Genomic DNA, 15,364 nt, shown 5'->3' on the forward strand with positions numbered 1-15,364 from the left:
GCAGGATACTCTGCACCCCCAGGTCTCGAAATGGAAATTCCTAGCTGGGGGAGGAGGCTGCTCTTTTCAGTCTGGGAAAATGTGGGGATGCTTGGAAGGATCAACATGGAGAAAGTGCAGTGAGTGGAAGGTAATTATTGTATTGAGAGATGCTTTATAAAAAATTTCTTAACTGGAGTGATACAATCCAGATACCACTTTGGGTTCTGCAGCACTTCTGCCAGGAAGAAATCCTGCAGGCGGCTTTGTTAGAACTCCTCTTTGGACATAATTTTTCTGAAGAGTAGTGTTGAACCCAAGATTTCGGCACGGGGCATGAGCCGGTCCAGGTTCGAATCCTTGCAATGATATTAGCGTTTCATTGGGAGTGACCTTTCCAAGGGCAGCCGCAGGATTTTTCTTCTGGTGCAGCACTCTTCCAAGTAGAGGGGAAAGGGGGGATGGTGATATTCCCAGTTATGAACATTCTCATAAAATAACCAGATAGGCATCCTCCCCAAACCACTGCATTTTCTGCATATTGATGGGTACAAACATTTCTACACCTTTCCCCAAGCTATTATTTCCAGATATCTCGGAAGGGCAAGTGCATCCCTGGTCACCCACTGCAGGTGCCTTTGGTCCACTCATTAATGTTGTTTAATCCTCATGGACGTGATTAGCAAAAGTTATGTCTTTTTAATATTGCACACAGGGTTGATTACTTTGTTTTTCCAAGGGCACAGAATTTTCTCCCAAACAGTGCTTCATTTTGAAGTTGTTTTTGTTACAATTGCATCAGTCTCACTGGAAATTATCAGTTAATTAGCTCAAATTGCCATGACTGAAATGAAATTATATGTGCAACTCTTTTCCAGGAGAGCCACTCACCTCTTGCCCTGTTCCAGTGGGGCATCTGACTCCCATCCCATGCAGGAGACTTAGGTTCAATCATTCCTGGGATGATTGATATAAGGTGGAAACTCTTCCAATCCTGAAAAAGTTGGCTCTGGGTCTCATGCAGCCTCTAATCAATGGGTACCTGGGGACACATCATGTCCACTATGGAAAAGTTTCAGAATATGTGGGGCATTACCTCCTATGTTACTCCATGACATTGTGAATTGCAGGACAACCTTACCTTTTATGTTGACAATATTCTGAAAGAGAACCAGTAGCAGTGACTTTTGAAACAACGTTGAGTGGGCTCGACTCTAAAACTTGCTTTATAGTGTTTACACAGAAAAATAATATCTAGCATAATCATTATCCTCCCACATTGGATCTTTATATTAACTTCGTAATATATACCACTTGCATGGTTGCATGAGCCAGTGTCATAGTCAGGGTTCTGAACGTAGATGATTTTTTATCGATTGTCTCATAATCAGCTCTTTCAACAACGTCATCCTCGAGATCAGACTCTTCATTTTGTAATAGTTCCGTAATGTTTAGTCAACATTGTAGTTTTTGATTCAGAAAATGACTCACTTTCTTTCTTGTGTCATGGAAACACTGTTCACTAAAATACAATGAAAGGAACAAAAAAAAAAAATCCATAAATACACAACTCAAACCACACGGTATTACAGACCGGAGTGATTCAGACATAAACCGAACTACCTGGTCTCACTGACCCCATATTCTGACCAAAAAGCTACCGTGTCGATCTGTACTTAACAAGTTACTGATATGGTTTGACTCGTTCAGAGGTAAACATTGTTGGGGAAATGTACTGGGAGTTTCAGGGTGGAGAGCACAACAGTGTTGCCACATGAGACATAGATTTCACATCGTTGGTAGAGTCGGCCATATTAGAATGTTGTTTATGCTGTTACTGATAGAGACTTCTTTATGAAGACCACTCCTGCACAATAGTTAATTACATTTAATCCAATGTTGTATTAATTAGCAATAATTACTTTTAATCCAATGTTGTATTAATTAGCAATAATTAATTACTTTTAATCCAATGTTGTATTAATTATCAAAAATTAATTACTTTTAATCCAATGATGTATTAATTAGCAAAAATTAATTACTTTTAATCCAATTAATTAATAACAGACATTTTAAAGTCACATTTGTATTAGTTTGATTTGTGCTGACCTCCGTGGCAAGTGTGTTTAGCATATAACTTGTTACTAGTGCATAGTTAGGCATCGGTTAGTTCATCAAACTCTCCAGCCTCACTATTGCCTATTTTTTGGGGAGCAGGAAAAGGTTTTATAAGTCCTTGCCTTGACTCATCTCACCCAACAGGTTGATAGGTGCCGGTGCTTGCACCGAGTTGATATCTTCCTGGAGATGAGGCCTGTATGAGTGTTTAGCATATCACACTATGATACCAGAGTCCCAGGTTTCAATCGCAGCCTGGGCATGGGTGTTGTTTGTAGGTCCCTTCATCAATTTCATCATATCATCACTCATTCTCATCTTTGCAATTATCCAAAAGTAACAGAAATGCGAAGGGAAAAAACAATAATTGATTCAGGGCTTTCTTAGCCTGTATTTGCAACAAAAAAAAATAAAAAAATATGCTGGCTCCCGAGAGAAAGGAGAAATATATGCTGGCTCCTGAGAGAAAGGAGCATTTGTACAGCACCTTTTGCAACGTAGGTTGCCGCAGAGCAGCAGCTAGCATGCCAGAAAGTATGATAGTATCTACCGGTATTTAGACCCACAGATGTACGCTGACCTTGGCACTGGGTGCATTAGTGCTTCAGTATGCAGGTAGCTGGTGTCCAGTTGCACATATTTGTGAAGTGATAAGGCGTTAACAAGTATTTGAGATTGTTTTGTTTTAACTACGTATCTATAGCCTGACAAGTTAAGTCCCGATATGCGCAGATCACTGCGGAACACTGCCTATTACGTCATCCTCCCCACCACTCTTCTACTCACTGGTCTGGCATTGAGAGTACCAGTGGTGCCAACTCAGCAAAATTAAGCTAAAACAAATATGACACGATTTTCACTGTTTAGCGTGATGGTGCATGCAGGCTCCTATTATATCAGTGGTTCATTTTATTTAATCCGGTCTTTGAAAATTCGTGCGGTGCGCCTATCGTAAACTGTAGTATTACGCATGTGCGTTAAGGTTTATAACGAAGATAAACTACAGGCAAATGACTTCATTTTCTGTATTCGACATCAAGCAGTGGCCTTTTTTTTTAAAAAAAAAACGAGTGGGGTGGTGGTTTATTTGTTTATCGGACAACAATCACTACGAGAAGGCAATCTGATAACACGCTTGCCTGTGTTCTTTCTTAAAGCATTGAAATGTTCATGCTCTTTACTCTTGGCTGCATATTTTTGAAATGCAAGCTCCTCTTTTATATCTTATCGATATCAGTATGCGAACAATATTTCACCGTTGATTAACCCAATCTTTCTTTATCTGAACAAAAGGCAATTTTACTTAAAAATTCAAAGTGTACCTTATGCGAAACAGTATGCGATTGACACGAAATTTAGAAGCGTGGGGCACACCATAATACGACTTCCACCTTACCACGCAGACTTAAATCCCATTGAACTTGTGTGGGGGGAAATCAAGGGTAAGGCAAGGGAATTCATTTCGGATTCACTGGACGCAAAGAAAGAATTGCTGGGAAAATTATTTAGTGAATATTCTGTACAGAAATGGATTAAATGTTGTGAACACGTGAAAAGAAATTGAAGATTCTTACTTTGAAAGAGATGGACTTATGGACGAGCATGTAGATAAACTGATAATTAGACTTGGTGAAGCCGATTCACACACGGACACGGATTCATCGGTAGACACAGACTCGGATGAGTGGGAGAGTGAAACTGAAGAAGGAGAACTGGAAAACATTTAGAAGGTAAAGTCAGTTCTATCGCTTATATATTTTTCATTTTTCTATCGTTTTATTTCATACATTTCTTATGCTGGTAAGAAATATCCCGAATATAACTTAATTCATTTAAGGTTTAAAGGGAAAATATCAAAATGTATTTAGAATTTAGCGTAATCAATAGGTAGCGTAGGTGAGGGGATACTAATTCAAATTTCGTTGAAAATTCTCAGACGATTCCACTCCCTCCAGATTGCAACACTGCGAACGAACGTTGCCGCAGACAATGGAGTGGGGAAATGTGATGCGAGGTGCGCAAACAATAGATTGCAGCATCTTGTTTTTAAACTTGTCAAGTTATATCACTGGTGCTTTTCTGCAGTCTAATAATGCCAGACAATCCCCAAAATTTAAAACAACACATTTTTATGTGCTACTCTTACATCATTAGGAATTATTGTAGGCAAGTTAGAATACGTCTTGCAGGAGAATTCCCAGATGAACCTCTTTTACACAGAGACAGTGTTCAGATAATTGTGAACAAATTTTGGGAATCAGGGTCTCCTTGCTGAGGAGAAAGTAGACAACTTTGGAGCACAATTTGTACGTACTCTTCAAAAACCCCTCCAGTGCCTTCTACAAGAAACAGACATTTCCATGACGTTTGCATGGCGAGCTACCAAGCTTTTAAACCTGAAGTCATACATTAGAAGAATTGAAAGAAAACATGAGGAGAGAAACTGAAGCAATTTCGGAAGAGGAACTCATAAGTTACTGAAAATTTCCTTAAAAAATGTGTGGATGTAGGAGGTTATCATTTCCAACACCTCTTGTAAAAAGGTACGTACTCATTTTAATTGTAACTGTCAATGTAATTGTACGAGATTATTTCCTTACATAGATAGCCGCTCCAGTTATGCGGATGTTGCATCCAGTTTGCCAGCACATGTGATCTTACTTTCTACCATGCTAGCCGCTGCTCCAGGGACACCTAGGCTACAAAAGACCCTGTAGTTTTGTCTGCTCCTGGGGATAAATTTGCATTGTACCCATGTTGCTGCAAGAAGGCATTGATTTAAAAAGGCAAAATTCTATTCTACCCTATTTTATTATTAAAAGAGTTTAATACTGAAGAATTGCATGTGTGTCATGGGGGAGTGCAGGGAAGTGGTACTCAAAGACATCAAGAGGGTTAATAAGCTAACACATTTTATATTATTTTTAGTTTTATTTCTTCAGATCTTGTGAATAATAATTGAGAAATTAAAAGCAATGATATACCTAACTCTTGAGTGGGTAAATTTCTCGTCGGACAAACGGATTTCTTCAAATTTACAGGAGAAATTACTTACTGAATGCAGTTTCTTTAGACTTTTGGAAGTTCGGGGAAGTGTTTTCTCGCATCGTTCATTGAATTTTGCCGGTAAATCATCTATTTTTCGATATAAATGTGTGACCGATGCACGGAAGCTCTTGCATCCATTTACTTCCAGGTGGATGTAGCCTGTGTGTGATGACATAATCCCGGTCAGTGTTTCGAAACACGTGTTTTTGTAACTGAAGAAGGTACGTTTCCACAAATGGTTTGTGGGGCTGTGTGTCAATGGTTCGTGGGGCTATGAGAGAATGGTGTGTGGGGCTACGCATATTTTTTCCGAAACCAATTTTTAACTATTGTAACCTATACGTGACCCTACCTAACCTAACCTTACCGGAAATGGTTTGTGGGGCAATGCGTCAATGGTTTGTGGGGCTACGTAGGTATTTTTGGGTGCAGTGGGGTGGAAACACTGCATGCCGAGTACGATAGTGAAACTGTGACCGCCATTTTGAGTGTTACCGAAGGCAAAAAGAAACAAAGAAAACTTACTCGATATGTCGCAAATAGAGCTTATTTCCGTGAAATAAGCGAAATGCCACCTTCAGCAATGTTTCTCAATGCAGAATACATAAGTACGAATATTCAAATTAAATGAACTAGCAAATTTCAGTTGTTTGTCCGATACGAGAAATATACCCTTGAGTGTAAGTCCACTTTATGAACAAGCGAGTATCAACCTGGTACCCCTTGATTACAAGGTGACTACCACTATACCAAGAACAGAGGCAGGGAGGCTCTCCTGCAAATTGGTTTTGAAAATTGATCGGTATTGCTGCTACAACTATTTTTAATTTTCTTCTAGTAACACCCAAAAATTATTCTTTTTGCCTATTCTAAGAGAACCAAACTGAACAAGCTTAACCTAACACTTTCCACACTGACCGATGGTGTTTAAGTTGTGTCATGGCAATGCTTAAAACAGTTGTAGCAGCAATCATTCTAATGTAAAGGGTATATCTTCATTTCCCTGGCAGGGTCTTTGGTTTCTTCAGCTCTGGTATGAGGATTATGCAGATTTAAATCACCTATTTGTAACTACAAGTGCATTTTTGTCTTTACTATTTGCTATATGTGTTAACACAGATGATAATATGAAAAAGTACAAACAAGTAGCAGAAAAGAAACTTATTTCACAAGTAAAAACATGTATCCTAGAATGATTGAAACCCTTCAAACTGACATTAAAATTGCTCCACACACATTGATAGTTTGGAAAACTTCTATAATTTTATATTTAACGTACACACACACACACTTACATTTCCTTGCTTTCTTGTTTTGAAACCTATGGTACAAATGCTGCCACAGGGAGTATCCTATATGCTGAAATTTGTCTTTTGATTCTTCAATCTCCAATTGCACAAAAAACTATTGAATACGATAATGGACGAATTGTTCCCATGTGTCTATGTAAACAAACAAATGTTGGTGTATATACAATCTGTGTAGAATTGCATAGTTTGTCATAAATGAAAATAAAACTTGCAAATATATGTTATTTTAACTGTTAGAAGATTTAGATTTTCTTCTTCCAAGTCATTTTCCATTAATTCTTCAAAAATATCAACACACGTGCCTTTCCTTTTAAAGAATTACTTAAGTGTGGGGATATGTGGTAAACCCACAACACTTAATACAACCGTTACTCTCCACAAAATCTAGAGCTTCCATGTAACATTATCTAAACAAGTTTGTTCATTATCTCAGATAGACTCACCTCTAAAAATTATACCTTATTAAGGCTATAGAATTACACAAAAAAAGTTGCATGCTGGTCAAAAACAGCCAAATATAAAGCTGATAATTACCCCAAATAAAATACTTTCTTCTCCTGCACCTGAGGTAATATGTATACTGCACATGTAATAATTTAACAGAACAGGACATTATTGTTTTATATATGTTTAATAGACCTATCAAAATATGTATAATTGCAATGATCACATTAAGCCGTCAAACAAAATCAAATCACTATCTACCTAAAATTAATTTGCCTAATATGTGCAAATGCAAACCATTCCAAACAGGGGACGCTTACAAAAGTGATATGAAGGAAAAACCATATGTAAATAAGAGGAGCAAATGCAGAAAGGGTAATACATATACTGCATACTTTATATATACACAATGCAAATTCAGATGACATCCAGCATTATGGCACAGCAAAAGCAATAACTATGGCAAAATTTACATAAGATCAGAAGCATATTAGCCCACGTGATCTAGGTTACTGGCAGTAAACCAACTTTTTCATATAGAAATTGCCGGAAAATTTGAAGCTGTTGGATTTGTGTTTTTGTTTAACTTGCATTGGTGTTTTATTTATATTACATCTAATTAGTATGTAACAAATATAGGTGTGTTTCACCTATGTGTAAGCATACAGAATTCAAGCAGGTGGGAGGGAAATACTAAGACAGACATTCGTGATTTAATGCAAACGTGCAGTTGGTGCAGATGTAACGAACTCTACCTGGTGGATGTTTTCTTGCAAATGACTATAATAAAATTGGCCACAAATATGGCAGCTGTATGCATCCTGACGTCACATGAAATCCACATACATACAATAAATAATAATGTTGCAGTAACCAGGTCAAATTTTCAGAATATGCCACTGCATAAGATTTTCTTATATCATTTCTCTTCTCTGACCCATGCCATGTTTGTGGAGCATGAGTGGCTTCAGTACCACATGTGTACATTGGGATCAATGAGTATTACCGTGCAAATTGTCCATGACTATTTTCATTAACTTTCTCTTACATCATGTTTTTTTTAAACGATGGATTTTTATGTATGCTGGTGCAGAAGTTGTAACAGCTGGTTTTGAGTTTTCTTATAATTCTTGAAGTTCTTATCAAGCCAAATAAAGTGCACAAACAAGGTGATGGACAATTTGCACGGAAATACTCATGAATCCCAATGTACCAGTGGAAATGAAATATGCTACAGTAGAAACTAGCATATATTCACAAAACATGCTGCTCAGTGTCTCCATGGAAAGAAACCAATGAAAAAATATCTTTAAAGTCCATTTCATGCACAGATAGGCATACAGGATCTTAACCACTATGTGCCTCAACTGAGTATCAAACCCCCAGACCCCTTGATTAAGAAACCCCTGATGAAAAGGGTTGGTAGTAATAAACTTAAGACATGTAAAATGAGATTTTAACTAAAATTAGTGGTGCCTAGCATAATGAATGAGAGCACAGGCTGGAAAATGTCCTGCTTTACAAAGTGCATGCAAATAACCTCGCAGCGGGCCTGCTTCATTGTCATCTTACATGAGCAGGCACATGGGGTATTATACGCTAGCAGTGACCTGGCTGAAATTCCTGTAAAAAACAATTGTCATCAATGCACTTAAAGAAAGACTGACCACAGCATCAAAATCCAAAATAACAATGAACAAGGTATTCTGTACATACATATATTCTGTCGTGTATGTATTTTTTATAACCGTATTGTACCTACTGTATTTTCTTAAACTTATAAATTAATATATTCTTAGCATTTCCAACACTGGTGTTTTTTTATATTCCCTGTAATTTTTTTTTACATTGGTTTGCAATTTTGGATTGGGCTCGGGAACAGATTACACAGAGAAACAAAGTCCCCATGATTTGTAGAACGAACACCCTTGCATTCATTATGCAAAGCACTATTGTGTAAAATAGTATATATGTACCGGTTATAAGTAACATAGTTTTGACCGTTGACCTCCTTCACAATGGACATATCCCTTGCTTTCCTCTTCCACTCCCAGCTTCATCATTCCGTTATTGCTCCTGCCATCCTCTCTCTCTAGTCTATCATTCAATTTCCTCGTGCACTTCCTATCCTCCATTCTTTCCACATGATTTACTGTCTCATTCGCAATATCTGCCTTCTGATATGAATCCTGATGTTCATGGTTTTTATATGTCAATTCACTTCTCATCCATTGGTAATGCGTCAGACTACCATGCTACAGGTCCCGGGTTCGATCCCCGGCCTGTTCAAATCTGGGAACTTTTCTAACGTTTGAAGCGGCCCCGGCGCCAACCCAGCATCGAATGACATGGGTACCTGGGGGGTAAATGCAGTTGGGGGCATGATGCTGATCACAACACCCCCACTCATGACCGGATCAAGAAAGTGTGGGGCGTTACCCCTATACGCCTTCATGGCATGGTGCTAAGCACAGGGGAGCACTTTACCTTTACCTTTTTATCCATTGGTCCATATATTTCTCATCTTACGTTGCTAAGATACCATTTTTTATTTTAGCTCTATATGTAACTGTAGCTCCTACAACAATCCTGTAGAATTTTGCTCCGAGATGTAATATACTCGATCTGAATAATTTCAAAAGGGAGAAAATAAAAGTTGTCTGCAGCTCTTCAAGGCTGGAAACTAGTCGAACATTATTTTATCACTGGCGCAACTGACCAAAATATGAAAAACTGGCAAAATACTAATTTAATTAGTCGGCAATCGATTAATATTTTAAAATGTAAAACTAGAATTTAAAAATATATATACACATTATCTGGCTTCATTTCCACAGCTAGCCTTCACACACTTTTTATTGAACTGTGTAGGTGTTATGTCAATGACAAGCATGGAGAGAAAGCATGTAATTTGTAGAGAAGTTTAAAATCACTTCAGTTCAGGTGCACTTACAATCTCTGTTAATCAAATTGTGGAAGAAACACATGTTTTGGTTGTAAAGTTATTTCCGCTAACTTTGGTCTCTAATTTTCTCTGTAAAATGCACCATTTTCAAGTTATTGATCTTTTCCAAATTTGAGAGTTTTCCATGGGTTTGGTGAATCTTTTATACATGACTCGATTCACCTTTCTGCTTATTTTGTTATGTAAACATCACTTGAGTTGCAAACGATTTAGATTTCAATGAATTTTTCTTATTTCACCTTGAGAACCACTTATGCAGGGATATTAACTTGGAACTATTTGAGGCTTTTTTTTTTTGTGTGTTTTCCCCCCCTTAAAGCTAAAATTTCTTGTACATAACTTTGGTCATATTAGGAATATTTTCGGGGTTGAGAACATCCCTTATTTATGATCTGATCCAGGGTAGTTCTAATGAAATAATTTCAAAATATGCAAAGAAAAACATTTTAGCTGTTTCATGATAGAGGAATATTAATGGAGAGTAAATTATTTTGCATAATTCTGCCGAGATAACCAACCTGAACAAGTCTAGCCTAACAACGAACACTTTCCAACGAGTCCCCACAAAGCTACCAGCCAATGGCAATGCTTAAAACAGTTGTAGCAGCAAGCACTACCTTGAAAATTAATATTCTTCTATTATGAAACAGCTAAAATGTTTCACTTTGTTGTTTCTTCGCATATTTTGAAATTATTTCATTAGAACTACGCTGGATCAGATCATAAATAAGGGATGTGGCTTCATTCTAAAGGGATGTGCTCAAACATACTGTTAAGTCACAGTATAATATGTATTTCTAGGCAGTGCCACGGATTTCACAGAAGGAAGCAATGAGCAAATTATATCATCTTGTCGACATACACCAAGAATAACTATATTCTGCAAGATTTCTGAAGCAAATTAGTTTCATTTAGGACAGTTTTTACATTTTTTTTACCTTTAATAGTTTTGGGTAAACTAAATTATTTGGCTTATATTGGGGTCACATAAGAGGTTTTGTGCCTGCTTCTGGCAAACAATTGGAATTCCAAAAAAAACATGCGATCTCAATATATCGGGATTCGAGTCAGAGATATGAGAATATTATGAATAACAGCAAACTGCCTCTAGCAGAACATTACTTGATGCCATGTTAAAATTGAATCTTTCATATTTGTCAAATGAAAAGATTAAAATTTAATTGAAAGATTTTAAATATTTTAATTCAGCTCAAATATTTAATGGCCTGTTACCTAACATGATGTTAAGCATGTTTTAACAGAGGGTGGAAAAACCAAGCATGAACTATTAATGATCAAAGAAAATTAAAATATCCACATTTGATAAGGCTCATTAAAGATTTAGAAATTTGACAATGCCAACAGTAAATTAGGAAATCGAGATATATATAACCCAATAAGTTACACAAGTTTAATATTTCTTTATTTTGTTCCAAATTTAATGGGACTTTGATGTAGAAGTAAAAACAAAGGAAAATTCGGTTTTCTGTAATGATAGCAATACCCGTTACATGCCAGCAGGTGAAAACCCTCTTTCAACATACACTGTGAAAGAAAAAAATCACAAAATAGAGAATTCCTCACAACAAGGAGGAGAACAGTCATCAACAGCAGACTTAATTGTATTTTAAATACCTTAGTTAAGTTAAACAATTACACAATTACACACATAAGCTGAATCAGCGAATGGACTAGTTGTTGTCAGATCAGTTAAAACCTTTTGTTTGTTTCCTTTTTCAATTGGCACAGAGAATCCCATGTAGACACATTACATGCATACATATTGTATTATAACATATTTGCCTCTGGCTTACACCGTACTTGTACAATGAAAATTGTGACAATTCCAGATAAACATGAAACTCCAGAGATATCCAGAAATTGAAACCAACAACAGAACATGTAACCACTGAGAACATGGGTCACACTTAAGCACAGAAAGAAGAATTTATTGGATTTTGAAGAACTTTTTTTGTTGTTTTAGAATAGTAATTGTGGGCTCGTCTCCTGCATACATACATGCACGCACGCACACACACATTCAGAAACATAGAAATGATTCACACTAATCCAAGAAAATACAGAAATCATGGCTCAAAGTTTAGTATGTACTCTTTCAATGCATTTGGGAGGGGAAGCTTGTTCACATGCATCGCAGGAGATCTATCTAGAGCATTGTATATGGCTACCCTGCATATTTGCTTTAGAGTTCTTGGTTTTATAGAAAGTTCACGGATTAGATTACACAAAACACTGCATACAGGCACCAGTCCAGTCTGAGTGTACAAAAGTCTGAGACACGAGTAGAGCTCCTTGTGGTTCATACAGAAATAGTAGAGCCAGATGATCCGTGCAAAGCGTTGCTGGGGGTCCAAGAGTAACTCCTCCTTACGGCAAACCAACACCACATAATAATACAAAACATAATTGTTTGTTTTCTTTAGAAACACGGATGCTTGAGAGTGGCATATGGATTCTGTAATACAAAGGCTAATATTTGGATTTGCTCCACTCTGGATAAGCGTTAACGTAAGGTCATACACGTAATTGAGGTCTGATGGATTGCGAGCGTTCTGGACCATATCAGTCAGCGACTGCAGAATGTGCTGGGTGCGCTTGCTAATTCTAGCATTTGGATTTAAACCGTACTGAAGTAGAAGCTGGAGGAGCTGACGGATGAATTCAAAATTCTGGGCCTTCTCCTCTTCCCTGTTCAGAGCGATGGTTTCGCCAGCTGTAAACACCAACACATGAAGCGGGGTAAGATTACTTCGAGACAGACAATTAGGGTTAGCACCATGTTTGCATAAAATTCGGACACAGTTCAAATAGCACACTTTCATGGTATGAGTGAAGTGATGCAGCGGGTCCTTGTTGATCAACGGGACGAGGCAAACCATGAGAGGGACCGATCCATCTCTTCCGACTACGTTCGGGTCCCCTCCTTCCTGGAGAAGCATGTTCAGAAGTTCGTACCGGAATTCCCAGTCCCTCACGTGGCGGAGAACACAAGCCAAAGCACTGTTACCCTGTTGGTTGATACTTGGACGAGCCCCATTCTGAAGGAGAAAACGGACGAGATGCAACATGTCCCATTTATTCCACGGCTGGTTGTCGTGGTCGTAGCCATACCGGGCCTCCTCGAGGGCATACCGGACAATCAGACCGTGCAAGGGAGTGTTCATTAGAGAATCCGGCTCATTGATAAGCTCTGTGAGGCCATGGTTGAGAAGCAGCTTGGTTGTCTGTAGGGTGTCTTCCGCATTTTTCTTTCCCATGAGAAAAACTATGTGAAGCACTGTCATTTGCTGAGTGGTCGTACGCACAGTTGTCTCGGCACCGTACTGAATCAGAAGTTCCAAGAATTTGATGTCATGTAGTGCAGCCTGATGAATGGGGTAGTACTCGTCATAACACTGGTTAATTTCATCAGATCTTTCCGACGCAAGGTACTTCACGCAATTCCATGCTCCACGCTCGCAAGCAATGTGTAATAAGGGTCTCTTCTGTTGCCATGGTAACCAATGATCTTCACCCTGTTGAGTCAGCAGCTCCAGAATATCAACCTGTAACATGAGTTTTATTTAATACATTTATTATTTCCATAAGTGAAACAAATTTTCACTGAACATGAACTGGTAGTAATGTTGTTTTGAAAGCATTCTAATTGGAATAAATCATGTGTAAACTGTATTTATGAAAATTCATGAAACTGAATGGCACAGAACTGGCAATTTTACTAACAGTTAATGTGCATTAAAACACAGCTTAACACCTTGTGCCAACATTGTTAAGAATAAGATTAGTTTTCACTTACTTTTATTTTTGGTTTTGGACAATGTACAATGGAACCTCGATTTTACGTCTTTCAGGGGACCAAGCTGTAAAAACTTAAAATGAAGGCAAATCGGGGAAAATTGTAGAGCATTTTGCTTTATTGAGACCATGAATATTGAATGCACAATGCGGGAAAATGTAAAACAGAGGAACGTAAAATCTGAGTTAGACTATATATATATATATAAATTTTAACAAAATATTTCCAATGTTTGTCTTCTTCAGGTGAGATGACAAGGATGATCTATCTAACCTGAAGATTATTCCAAAATAGTGGAAATAACTTGTTTAAAAAATCAAATATGCGCCAGAACCAATAATAAAAGTAAATCGAAATTATTCAGTAAATGTTCAGTTGAGTGGGAACTCTCGTTGATATCACCAACCAAGTTTTGGTTTTGGACTGAGCCCAGAGCCTTGTAATTGAAAGGATATTTAAGAACTTACAAATAAGAAAAATATATGCAATGAAGTTGCAGTTATATGTTTGGCTATAGTAAGTTTTTTTTTCTGGTGGCACCAATTCCCATAAGGTTGCATACCATTATATTTCAGTTATACAATTTTTTGAGTTATACATTCAACGATTTCAGTCCAAACAAGTAAAAAACTTCAGTTATATGTTTCTAACTGTGCATCCTCGAAAGAATGCTGTTCTTGGAGTTCAAGATTTCGGTGATGACACTTCCCAGCCTGTCAGACACTACAAACAAGCTGAAGAAAGGGAGGGGTGTCATCAGGGGCTTGCAGGTGGCGAAACGTTCTGTTATGTTTTACTGCCACGATATTTAAAGATAATACGGTTGTTGAAGGCAGAGAAGTTGCAGTACTTTTTTTTTATACAAACAAAATTGCTGATAAATGGTTCTCAAGAAAAGCAGCGACCATGCCAAACATTGTGTGCATTTCCATTTTGCATTGCTCTGGGCAGTGGCATGCCCAAGGGGAGATTGGTGAGGTCATAAGCCTTCCCCTTTGGCTCATTATTTCTAACAAAAAAGAATGTGAAAGGCAGGAAAAGATGTCAAGATGACGGCAGACTGCTGAAAAAAGTATTCCTTTATCCCCTCTGATTAGTGCAATATAGCAAACTTTGGTGTGTATATATATATATAGTACTCCTTTCCTTTCTTTGTGTATCTAATTTTACCATGTTAATTATCTTTCAAGAAATAATATGTTTTCCCCTTTCTGTCCCCCATAAAACATATTATTGAGATTTCACTGTATATAAAAAGTGCTTACACACTTATAAATACTTCTTAAAAATATTTTTCTTACTGTGAAACTGTGTCTATGTAAACATTCTAAAGAATGTTAATCTTCCAAATATTGTATTTTCATGATTTACTGAATTTCTTTGAATGTTTTACATGGAATAACATTATGTTCATCATCATAATGGGAATGAATGATTATAAGCAATCAAAGCGCAATCACAAATATTCATGCTTTATACAACAGGATTCACATTCAAGACAGCCCTGCATTTGAAATTCAACTGTCATATTCAATAAAGTGTAATGATGAGATCATGCATTTTTCTCGACAATCAATGTCTGTATTTGTTAAAACTGCAGTAACTACTGTACACTGCATTAGGTGACTCATTTGACAAGTTGTGCTTTTTTTATTGTTTCTTTGGTTTTAAGTTTACTTTATG

General features: G+C 37.3%; 1 protein-coding gene across 1 annotated transcript in view; it reads right to left on the reverse strand.

Annotated features, from left to right (window-relative positions):
* Positions 1-11,265: 11,265 nt before the first annotated feature.
* The window catches only part of LOC146000431 (ankyrin repeat and SOCS box protein 6), a 52,085-nt gene continuing 47,986 nt past the window's right edge, over positions 11,266-15,364 (reverse strand). Inside the window, exon 6 of the mRNA XM_083138050.1 lies at positions 11,266-13,430. Within this exon, the coding sequence (XP_082994176.1) occupies positions 11,952-13,430 (1,479 nt within the window). The 3' untranslated portion in view covers positions 11,266-11,951. The remainder of the gene's footprint in view (positions 13,431-15,364) is intronic.

The sequence above is a fragment of the Lepisma saccharinum genome, chromosome 16, assembly GCF_977018435.1.
Source record: "Lepisma saccharinum chromosome 16, izLepSacc3.1, whole genome shotgun sequence".
In the NCBI taxonomy this organism is placed as follows: domain Eukaryota; kingdom Metazoa; phylum Arthropoda; class Insecta; order Zygentoma; family Lepismatidae; genus Lepisma; species Lepisma saccharinum.